The sequence below is a fragment of the Magnolia sinica genome, chromosome 12 (assembly GCF_029962835.1).
Source record: "Magnolia sinica isolate HGM2019 chromosome 12, MsV1, whole genome shotgun sequence".
Classification (NCBI taxonomy): domain Eukaryota; kingdom Viridiplantae; phylum Streptophyta; class Magnoliopsida; order Magnoliales; family Magnoliaceae; genus Magnolia; species Magnolia sinica.
Genome location: NC_080584.1, coordinates 82,364,663 through 82,376,806, shown reverse-complemented (window position 1 = coordinate 82,376,806; position 12,144 = coordinate 82,364,663). Strand labels below are relative to the sequence as shown.

Genomic DNA, 12,144 nt, shown 5'->3' with positions numbered 1-12,144 from the left:
ATCCGCTCTGAGTTGTACGAAAGGTCCAAAGGAGATCAAAGTAACATGGCCCCCAAAATGAATGTTTATTATATGCACACCATTCATCCATTTTCCAAGATCATTTTAGAGCATCAGCCCAAAAATAAGTCATACCCAAAGCTCAAGTGGACCACACCACAAATAGAAGTGGGGACAATTATTCTCACTGTTAAAACATTTATAGGGCCCACCATAACGTTTATTTTCCATCCAATATGTTAACAAGGTCACATAGACCTGGATGAAGAAGAAAAACAAATATCATACTGATCCAAACCTTCTGTGACCCCTAAAAGGGTATCAATGGTAGATGTTTAATCCCCCACTGGTTTGTATAGTATGGTCCACTTGATCTTTCGATCTGTCTTATTTTTAGGCTTAAGCCTTATGACAAGCTTGCCTAATGGACGGACATTTTAGATATAACACATACCTCATGATGGGACCACAGAACTTGGTGACGTTAACACACCAACCAGATCGAGGGTGTGTGGTACACCTGCCAATCCACTACCCCTTTTGCATGGCGTTAGCTCGAGATGAACTTACCGTATGGGCTGTGGGGTCCACTTGATGTATATGTTTTATCCAATCTGGCCATTCAATCTAGAATATCATTTTAGGGCATCAGTCATAAAAAATGGGACCTTTTTAAGGCTCAAGTGGACCACACCACAAGAAGTAGTGGAGATTGAATGCTTACAATTGATAACTTTTCAGTAGGGACAAGTTTTGGATCAAGCCGATATTTATTTATTTTTACCTTCGTTTAGGTCTATGTGACCTTATGAACAGGTTGGATAGCCAAATAAAAATCAAGATGGGCCCTACAACGTTTTAAACAGATTGGATGACAAATAACTCAGTCACCATTATTTAATGTGGTGTGGTCCACTTGAGCCTTAAATCTACCTCTTTTTTAGGATCATGCCCTAAAATGACTTGTAAAAATGTATGGACGGCATAGATAAAACATATATAATATAGTGGGCCCCATACAGTCCCCGATAGGTCCATCCATCTCTTGCTAGGTACCGGTGAAGCCCAACTTGGGTGAGACCTTCGAACCAGCGATGTGAGTGGGTCCCCTGACTGTAGGGGCCACCTTGATGTATGAATTATATATCCATGTTGTTCATATGCTTTTTCAACTTATTTTAGGTCATGGTCCCAGAAATGAATAAGATAAAAGTATCAGGTAGACCACACTACATGAAACAGTGGTTAATGAGACCATTGAAAACCTTTCGTGGGCCACAAAAGTTTTACATTAGGGTGATATTTGTTTATCTCTCATCCAAATCTGTATGACCTTATCAATTGGTTGTGCTTTCAGACATATCTTGATACATTTATAAATGTTATACATCATAATTGAATATAGTGGTCTTAGTTCAATCAGACAACGCATAGCTTATGACCCTATACAAAGGAAACCTATTATGTGCACTTCTTTTTTGAGATTCTATGATTTAAAAGTGTGTATTAAGGTCTTTTTTTAATAATCCCTGAAGTTTCATTGAAAAATTCAACTATTTTCTCAATGTTTCCTCATGTTTCCTAAAAAGTGCGATAAATTACGCGATACAAACGATATATCCCATGCGATAACCGATACATATCTGTATCTTGAGGGTGCAATACATTGCGTGATACCGATATTTTGAACATTGGTTGCAGCGCATAGATCTGGACCTTCTTGAACAGTACCGCAGTTTTATTTCGTCAAAGGCGAATTCTTCTCAGTCGTGGGGAGATGATGAGTACATCCGAACACCTTTTAGAGTCTACTAGAGCCGGAGGAGAGCTCTAGTGTCACTTTGGATTGATGACTACTTCCTGGAGCATGGACTGAAGACCCCACACACATGAGTGCATGCATCTAGAAGACCCCACATTGGGAAGATACATGTGGGTTGTATTATCGGAGTTTTGGTTGCATTACCAAAGTTTTGGACTGTTGGATCATGATCCCGAGTCATTCGAACTATTGGATCATGATCATCAGGCCATTGACCTGGTAGGGGCTTAGATTAGGATCATGATCATGGACCCCATGGGCCACGGGACGTTTGTTTTTCGTTTTGTTTTGTTTTTTTAGTTTTGTTACTATTTTGTTGGTTAATTAGTTTAAAATTTATTTTATGATTAATAGTGTTTTGAACATTATGCAGAATATAATTCAATTTTCTTCTCCCTTGTGAGAGTATGAGAAGTGATTTCTCTATTAATCTTGTGTGTTCTTCGAGATTAGTGAGAAGACAAGGGAGGGAATCCCGTATATCGAATTACCCTCTTCTTCATTCTTCTTCTTCAAAGGTATTTTCTTCCTAAACCCACAAATCCCCTTTCTACTCCTTTAATCCCTTCCTAAAACCTAAAATAACCCCACAAAACCACTCCATACCTAAACCATTAGCCAATCCACACCCTAAACCTAGCCTGACACATGAATAGTGCACGTGAACAGTACAGGTCCCCTCTCCCCCTTCTTTCTTCTCTTTCTCTATAATCCTAGCCCCCTAAAACCCTTATTCTATTTCACTTCCATAAACTTTAATTCCCAAATTTAGGAAGCCCTAACCCTAATTTCCCAAATACCCTGATTCCTCAATCCGAATCCTAATCCCTTCATTCCTTTAGCTAATTAACTATTGCTTTTGTGAATCCTTTATGTGATTTGTGATCAATACATGTAGAATTGAACTATTCCCATGCTAGATGGAAGTCCCAACTTCCATGGGGACCTAAATTTATGTTATTTTGTTCCTAGCATGTGGCTTGCATATATGGATGGATGTAACATGGTTTTCTCTTGATTTCCTTAATCAATGATGTGGATGCTGAATTTTTATGTTTCACTTTACTTATGCTTAATTCGAAAACTAACCTCACCAATTCACATAGCATGTGCATCCATCGCATCAGGTAGTTTTCATTGTTCTTTGACACAAAGAATGATTTTGGATGCACTACTGAATTTAACTGCAAATATTAGTCTATAAAGTGGAAATAACCAAATCCTAATTTCCTCACAATTCGCACTAAGGGATTGGGCTCCAATTCGCACGTCTGTTACTTTAAAGTTGAAGGTGAAACGCACACAGCCATGATTTGAGACCTTCTTCCTCATTATCGGTACTAGGAAACATCAATAAGTGATATTTCCTCTAGAGTAACTGAATGTTCACAGATAAAACTCATTCGTGCGTCCAAACACACCCTAAATGTGGGAGGGATTTCTCACATTGGAAGTGTAGCTCCACGGATCTCTTCCTGTGCAAACCGTCTCCACCTATAGCCATCATTTGGTGGGTCCGTCTCCAGGTGAACAGGACACATTTGTTTTATCCACATTGGTTGCTTCTCTCTACAACAAAGACACCGGAAATGAGATCTGAGGAAATTACAAGGGCCTTTTTGGTAGATGCCAAAAAATGAGTTTGTCTCATTTTAGTTACTAGATCTAGGTTGTTCATTATCAATATTATTTTTAATCCTTACCAAAACAAAATACGATTCCTAGAGCTTCGCTAAGCCCACACACGTATGCAATAAAGCTCATGTATACATGCCACACATGTGCCAACATGGCATGATAGTTCCAAGATCCAATCCATTCCATCTGTTAGAACAACACCAGGCTCCAGCCCAAGCACCAGGTTGATCCAGTGATCAGGTGGGCCATGGTTCGTTTTTTTAAAAATGTACTTCTCTGAAAAACTTGGATGATGTTCTCTAGCCATCTGCCTGTTTCCAATATTGGCGCCCACATGCTGAGGGGGGCAGATTTATTTTTGGAAAACATGTACAGCGTTGTACCGACCTGACGGATGGATTGGATCTCACAACCATGTGTGATTCTGGACCGTTGGCATTTAGATTTATTGAACACGCGTGTGAGCTTAGCAAAGCTGAGAAAAAAATGAGATGCTCTAATATGAGATAAACTCAGTTTTAAGCATCTACAAACTGTGCCCTAATATATAATTTTAAAGTTCTACAAAACTAAGAAGCTTCTTTTTTCACTTTACCTTTCCTGGAAGGTAGCACGGTGTCCCTTACCGTAGATGGCCTGAATAGAATCCTCGCTTTGTACCGCTAAGGGTTTAGGCAACATGGGTGGACCTGAAAGCTTTCTATCCAACAAGGATGATGGTTCCGCAATTACTTCACCCATGAAATGATAATCAAGCTTCGAAGGCAAAGTGACTGGGTTTTTAGATACTTACTGTATACAGGTGTGCTCTCCTCGGTACATGATATCAAGGATCGAGGAGTCCTCGGTGGACCTCTGGACTGTCTTTTTGGCAGGGCATCCTGTTGCAGTTCCATGATTACATAGGTAGTAGCTCCTGCATTTGTAACAAGCTATAATCAGGAAAAGGTAAAAACTTACATGTAGATGTTTGTTTTTTTGTTCAATTCACCGCAACAGACTGACTAGACATATTTTAGTAGGAAAACATATAGCATGATTCAAAGTTGCTTGATTTGGGATGGGACTACAAGTTGTGCCTTAATCAATGGAACACATCATGTATCCACTAACATATAAGGGAAGATTCGTATATAAACACATCATCATCATCATAGCCTTTTTTTTTCTCATCATCATAGCCTTGTCCCAGCTTTACAAAACCCGAAATCTTGGCAACAGTTTAACAACTCAATGACTTTGTGTCATTAGGTAGGTGCAAATTTTGCATCATCGCTTGCTAATAGTGGTATGGAATGAATCGACCCTATGGATTAGTTGTCCCGCATGGCATTTAAAGGATTTAGGGACACTACTAAGCCATCCCCATAAACATGGGATTCTTAGTAGTCTCCATGTGCATGTGCGCACACGTCTTTAAAAAAGGGCTAAAACTCATTATTAAACCCAAAAGGGTTACTGATAATATTTCCTCTTGATGTAGAGTGGGTTACAGACACTTTCATGTCCGAGATGGATCAGAGAAAGCTCCAGCAGAGGCAGAAGTCATCAAGATCGTCAGAACATTAAAACAGGCATATCTCGCAAACCGGAATGAGTTACTCGACATACCATATATAATTTTAGGGTATGACGAGCTACTTTAGCCAACCAACCCGGCATAGCCGGGTTGCCCACACCGAATTTGCGAGATTCCATTATATCGACGGCCGAATTCCATGTTTAATTCCATTTTTGCTATACATAGAGTTTTAGTTTGATTATAACTCTTCATCTGTTAGGCTTTAGGAGTTGTGTCTAACATGAAAAGTGCTTAAAATAATTAGGAGAATAATGCGTTAAGCCACATAGGAAACTTACTATAAAAAGTAAATTTACTATTTATAGTAAGTCACGAATTTCTAGGAGTTTTAGTTATACTTTGCTTCTGATTTCTCTCTCATTGCTTGGTATCCCTATTTAAAAGGTTGTGAACTTGTTTATTTGATCAATCAATCAAATTTCGAATTTATTAGAATTTATTTCTATTTTCTTGCTTTCTTTCTTCGTGGATTTGAGAAGTTTTTATGAGGAGTCTAAAAAAGCTGCGTGGATTCAGAGTAGTTATCCTTGAGGAAGACGGTGATCGACCTCATCACGTTCATCCATGCGTCAATTGGTATCAGAGCGAGGACTCCCCTGGGTCGATGATAAAAAATGAAAGTATGAACAAAAATCATATGGACGGTGATTCAAGGATTCATTATCTTTCGGAAAGAATGAAAGCTTTCCATCGAGAGAGTCAATTGGCTATGCAAGGACTGCAGGAAACCCTCAACCGTATTACGGATGCGCTAATTCCGCCAAGAGCCTTATGTGATGCTCAACCGCCCGTGGTTGCTATACGGCACAACCTCGATTTTCGTAGAGCACTACCAATGGTGAATCGTAAGGCTATACCAGATAATGCGAGTTCTAGCAACGAGGACCTTGATGACGACTTTGCCCAATGACCAGTCCATAGAGGAGATCGTCTCTATCATATTGAAAGATACTATCGAGGTAAGGCCGAATTTTCTAGTTTTAATGGATTATTATGTATAGAAGATTTACTCGATGGATTGCCCCCCCATGAGGGACATCCAACATCACATACGCCTTGTCCTTGGAGCTAGCTTGCCCAACCGCTTTCACTGTCAGTTGAGTTAGAAAAAATGTCAGATCTTGAAAGCAGGAGTAAAGGATCTGATCGATACTAGTCAAGTCAAGGAAAGAATGAGTACATGTATTGTGACAACTCAAGAACCTAATGCCAAGTGCAAGAAAAGGGCTAATAAACATCGGCATCAAAAGTTATCTTATAATCATGAACCAAGTTCCTTGAGTAACTCGCAGACGAGTTTTTTCCAAGTGGAGGGGTCTGATGTAGAATGTGTCACAAATACATTCCTAGCATGGTTGGACCAAAAGAAGGTGGACCGTAAATTGATCATAACTTTTGATTCGGGTATCGTTACGGCGCACTAGACCAAGCATCATGAATCGAAGCAACACGAGAACTTGAGGACGAGTTCTTTTAAAGTAGAGGGGACTGATGTAGAGTGGGTCGTAGACACTTTCATGTCCAAGATGGATCAGAGAAGGCTCGATCAGAGGCAGAAGTCATCAAGACCGTCAAAAACCTTAAAACTGACATATCTCGCAAACCGGAATGAGTTACTCGACGTACCATATATGATTTTGGGGTAGGATAAGCTACTTTAGCCAACCAACCGAGCATAGCTGGGTTGCCCACGTCGAATTTGCGAGATTCCATTATATCGACGGTTGAATTCCATATTTAATTCCGTTTTTACTATAAATAGTTAGTTTTAGTTTGATTATAACTCTTCATCCATTGGGCTTTAGCAGTTGTGTCCAACATGAAAAGTGCTTAGAATAATTAGGAGAATAATGTGGTTAAGCCACATAGGAAACTTACTATAAAAAGTAAATTTACTATTTATAGTAAGTTACGAATTTCTAAGAGTTTTAGTTATACTTTGCTTCTTATTTCTCACTCATTACTTGGTATCCCTATTTAAAGGGTTGTGAACTCGTTTATTTCATCGATCAATCAAATTTTGAATTTATTAGAATTTATTTCTATCTTCTTGTTTTCTTTCCTCGTGGATTCGAGAAGTCTCTATGAGGAGTCCAGAGAAGCTCCGTAGATTCAGAGTAGTTATCCTTGAGGATGACGGTGATCGACCTCATCACGTTGATCCTTGCGTCACCTTTTGTCCCCTCCTATGAAGAACCCAACCAAAGATTTTGTGTGGCAGAAATTGCCTCTCAGGATTAGTATGCAAGTTGTGGAAGAGGACAGAGGAGAAGTGGTTTTAGAAAAGTAGGCTACTTTGTGATGATTCACCATCATTTTTGAAATGATGGTGGCTCATCTTCCTCATAGTTGGCATTCATGTATCCAGACCATCCAAAGTATGAGAGATATCATATGGACGGATCATATTGCTAAAATTAACTTGATCGTCTAAAAAATTGCCTCACCTCTTAATTACCTAGTATTTTGGTTTAAAACATATCCCATGTCCTTCAATTATGCATAGTTTTAGTAATTCGAAAAACTAACTATGTGCAAATTTGTGCCCCTGGTGTCTCTAGTTATATGTAATAGAGATACATGCCCTCGTGCATTAATTTTTTATGTTTGAAAAGTGCAGTCCAAGGAGGTGTGCGCGCTTCCCTAATACAAAGTAGTAAAGAGCTGTTTGGATGGACCAAATTCATGAATTTGACAAATTTTTCATTGCCAAATTCGTAAATTATGTAATTAGTGTGTTTAGTTAGCGTAATTTCTAAATTGACTAATTGTCCAATTAGCAAAAGAGGCATAAAGAATGAACGTGATAATTAAGGAAAACTTAAAATTCCACAATACACATAGTTGGAAACCAAGGGCTTCTCATGGTTAAGCTTGAGAATGGTTCCCCACCATAAAAAATAAATAATAAACAAAAAAAAAAGTCCATTTTTCTAAACATTGATGATGTAGAACAGTTAAGTACCACTTGATCTAAAAGCTCGAACTGATAGAGCATGGCGAATTAATCCCTTTATCTCATAACCCACGCCCCACATCGTATGGGTTAGGACCTCAGTCGAACCCCCCTCGTGGGCCCCAAATCACATGGGTACCACTTCACATGAGCCACCCACCTCGCACAGGTAGGGCCTGCCTCATACAGGCCGCCCACCCCAAGTGTGCTCCTGCATCCCATAGGCAACCCTAGAGCCCGGTGTGAAAATGCCCCTTCATTAATTGGTCTTATGGCTATATGAACATTATATCAAAGTGATGTTTGAGAGGGATGAGCAATCAAAGGAGAAAATCACATGGTGAAATATCATCTTATCAAAGTAATTTTTTAGAGTGACACGAAATCAAAAGTGAACTCCACATGATGGATAATAATAAAAACCTTTCTTGGTAATATAATTATAGATCATCCATTCCCTCCCAAAAAATCACTATAGCCTGCCTGTACATTTACAAATAGCTACTTTGTTTGTGACAAAAACATAAGAGGCCATCTTCAACATGACAAAGCCGTGGGTCATGTCATATATGAAAAGGAGACCAAAAACTTAATAGTTAAGAAGTAACCCATTTGTGCTAATAGTGATTTTTCAGGCACAATATGGAGGATTAACCAAAATTGCCCTGTTTTGGGAACTGTACCTGATGAGGATCTAATACAACGAGTCACATCTTAGGCCTACGATACAACTGATTTCTTTGGATAAGTGGGACATTCCAATCATCGATCTGCACTTTTCAAACATTCCAACCAAAACGTGGCAGGTGATGATGCGAGAATCACACCAATAAGATTCCTAACCATGCAACCAATAGAATGCAAAAATGGATAGTCAAGATTGAGCGAAGAAAAAATTGGTCGAATCGTCAATGTAACCCACCTTGTATTGCTCATGATTCTAAGGAAACATTTTGGTAGATGGTGCTAACCATTGGATCTATGGCTCAGGCAACAAACAAAAATGACCAACATTCAAAGGGAAGGAATCAATGATTCGACAATCCCATGTGTCCAAAGCAACTAGTTGTATTGTAAGCTTCCTTTCCCACTTATATATGTGATGTATATTTATGTAGAAATCAGGGTATTCCATAATGGTAACGGTGGTTGTAACAGCCACCGTTGTTACCGTTACAAATACAGGTGGTTGCCGACACACACACAACCCTATAATGCATGCGTAACGGTTACCAACATTATCATTACATAACAGCTGTTACATAACCCCGTGTTGTAATACCTGAATAAAAATTGGGACATCTTGACTTTGGTAAAAAAAGAAAAGACACGATATCCAGTTGTACAGGAAGAAGCAAAGTTCAGTGACTTTTGGTTCTCATGCATGGAACTTTAGAACGTGTGGTAGTTTTCATCGTTGTCCAGATTAAGGGATGCTTTTAGATGCAATACTGAATTTAATTGCAAATGTTAGTCTATCAAGTGGAAATAAGAAAATCCTAATTTCCTCACGATTTGCACCAAGGGATTGGGCTCCAACTCGCATTTATGTTTCTTTCAAGTGGGAGTTGAAACACACACACACACGCACAGAGTCACAGACGCATTTGGAGAGCTACTTCCTCATTATGGGTACTAGGAAAAATAAAAATAATTTTTGATATTTCCTCTAGACTAAACTGAATGTTCACAAATAAATTCACTTGTGCATCCAAACCCAGCCTAAATGGGGGAGGGATTTCTCACCTTGGAAATTTATGTCCCAGGATTTCTTTCTGCCCATATTTTCTCCAGCGAAAGCCGTCATCTGGTGGGTCCGCCCCCAAGTAAACCATATGCACATGTCTTGTGTCAATTGATTTCTTCTCCCTACAACAAAGAAACCAGCAATGAGATGTGAGCAAATTAAGGGCTTGTTTGGTAGACGCCTAAAAATGAGTTCGTCTCCTTTTAGTTAATCATTGTTATGTATTACAGATCATGGTTGTTCGTTGTCAAGGTTATCTTTAATTCTTACCAGAAAGAAATATGATCCCTAGAGCTTTACTAAGCACACACATGTACCAGCATGGTACGATAGATCCAGGATCCAATCCATCTGTTAGAACAGGACTGCTATATTGGCACTCCAGCCCAAGCATTAGGTTGATCCACTGTTCAGGCAGGCCACAATTCGGTTTTTGTCTTCTTTTTTTTTTAATAATTAATTAATTTATTTATTTTAAAATGTACAGCTCTGAAAAACTTGGATGAAGTTCTCTAGCCATCCACCTGTTTCCAATATTGGTGCCCACATGCTGAGTGGGCCAGATTTATTTTTAGGAAAACATGTACTAGGTTGGACCAACCTGACGGATGGATTGAATCTCGCACCTATGTGCCGTGCTGGCACTTGTGGTGTGTGGCGTTATAGCACATGCATGTGTGCTTAGCAAAGCACATGATCCCCATCTAATACATACTTATGGTCAACGAAAAAAAAAAAAAAAGATTCTCTGGTATGTGATGAACTCAATTGTACGCATCTACAAACCATGCCTTAATGTATAATTTTAAAGTCCTACAAGACTGAGGGCGCTTGGATGCCTGTAAATGATTTAAATTGTTCAAGTCATGTGAGTTGCAGATGATCTATATGTGTAAATCATTTACAGCCTGTACAGTTTGGCTTTAAGCTGTAAATAATTTATAGGTAAATGATTGTCTTTGTTTGGATTGCCCGTAAATTGTCCAAGTCCTGTAAATGGAGAGCCAATCTTTCCACTTATAGTTGTTAGTCTGCAAATGAAATCTGAACTTTTTTGCCTGTAAATTAGTTGGGGGTGAATGTTGTAAATCATTTACAGCCTGTAAATGATTTAACGGCAAAAAAGGTCATCCAAACTCAGAGTGTAAATGATTTACAACTTGGCCCACTTACAGGCATCCAAACGACTCCAGAAAGAAGCTTCCTTTTTCACTTGAGTATACCTTTTCTGGAAGGTGGCCCTGTCTTCCTCACCGTAGACGGCCTGATTAGAACCCTTGGAAGACGTGTAGCATAAGCTAGCTACTGGACTCGTCAACGGCAGGTCTACCTCTTGGCCGCTCGATCTCAGGATGGAAAGAGCATTAGTGAAGGAAGATTGGATCTTATTAAATAGCAATTCGGGAGGAGAAGACAGGTCTTGGAACCAGAGTTCCTGTGTAGACTCTAGTCCTTGCATTAGCTCATTGACCAGCAGTTCCTGCCCCATATCACTGTCTTTCTCCATTTCTTGAATCCGCAAAGTAAAGAGTTTGGGAGACGGTGATGGTTCGGTGGAGGTGGTGACAGTGATGGAGGATTTCTACAGCTGTGGGTTCACGATGCCGAAGCAGTGGACGGTGGATGTTGATTCGGTGCAGCTACAGAGGTGAAAAAAGGGAGATGATGAACGGGATCTAGTGCAGTGACGGGCGAAGACGGAGATGATGGCAGATCCGCGAGTGAAGCGGAGCAGAGAGCAGCGGCAGAAGGGATGCTGGAATAAATGGCAGACAGGCTGGTTACAGATGGCGGTGCTGCTGCTGGTGGCGATCGATCAGATCAGCAGCCAAAGGAAAGGTGGTCGTCAGTGATCAAAGGCCCGAATCGAGGATCGATACCGATGGGAGCAGCTGCTATACGACGGTGGAGGAGGCGAAGCGCATCTGTTTGGTGATGGTGTGGCTGCCGGCGAAGAGAGATGGGGCCTAAGGTGCAAAAAGGACAGAAAAACAATCATTGAGAAAAAAGCAAAACAATTCTTCAGAAACGATTTCTCGGAGGAATACCCAGGTCACAAATCTTAAATATCAAGGGCCTGTTTGATTTTTCAGCTCAATTCCGTGTGCGAACTTTATGAAATCAATGTACGTGACTTATCTACACCTCTCGTTTGTTAGGTCTGGAGCTTAAGTAGACCACCCCAAGGAAACAGCGGAAGTAAAACCCCTACCATTAAAAACTTGCAAGCCCCTTCAAAAGTTCTGGATCAAGCTGATATTTGTGTTTTCTCCTTATTCTTCGTGTATATGTGACCTTATGAATGAATTAGATGATAAAAAAAATATCAAAATATGGGCCCAGTTAAGAAAATGACTTTCAACGATGGATGAATTAAGGTCACTGTTTCTTTTAATGTG

General features: G+C 39.8%; 1 protein-coding gene across 1 annotated transcript; it reads right to left on the bottom strand.

Annotated features, from left to right (window-relative positions):
• Window positions 1–3,134: 3,134 nt before the first annotated feature.
• Window positions 3,135–11,252, bottom strand: LOC131220331 (probable WRKY transcription factor 53). Its single transcript, XM_058215278.1, has 5 exons — window positions 10,969–11,252; window positions 9,745–9,867; window positions 4,254–4,376; window positions 4,056–4,160; window positions 3,135–3,391 (listed from the first exon to the last, which is right to left on the bottom strand). The coding sequence occupies exons 1-5, from the start codon at window positions 11,250–11,252 to the stop codon at window positions 3,265–3,267; spliced, it is 762 nt and encodes a 253-aa protein (XP_058071261.1). The 3' UTR covers window positions 3,135–3,264.
• Window positions 11,253–12,144: the final 892 nt, after the last annotated feature.

Excerpts from the sequence above, each read along its gene's own strand:
- LOC131220331 (XM_058215278.1), bottom strand. The coding sequence starts at position 11,252 with ATGGAGAAAGACAGTGATATGGGGCAGGAACTGCTGGTCAATGAGCTA. Across the intron at positions 9,868-10,968 it reads AGGGCCACCTTCCAGAAAAG|GGAGAAGAAATCAATTGACA; the intron begins GTATACTCAAGT and ends TCTTTGTTGTAG. Across the intron at positions 4,377-9,744 it reads CTGGGACATAAATTTCCAAG|GAGCTACTACCTATGTAATC; the intron begins GTGAGAAATCCC and ends TTACAAATGCAG.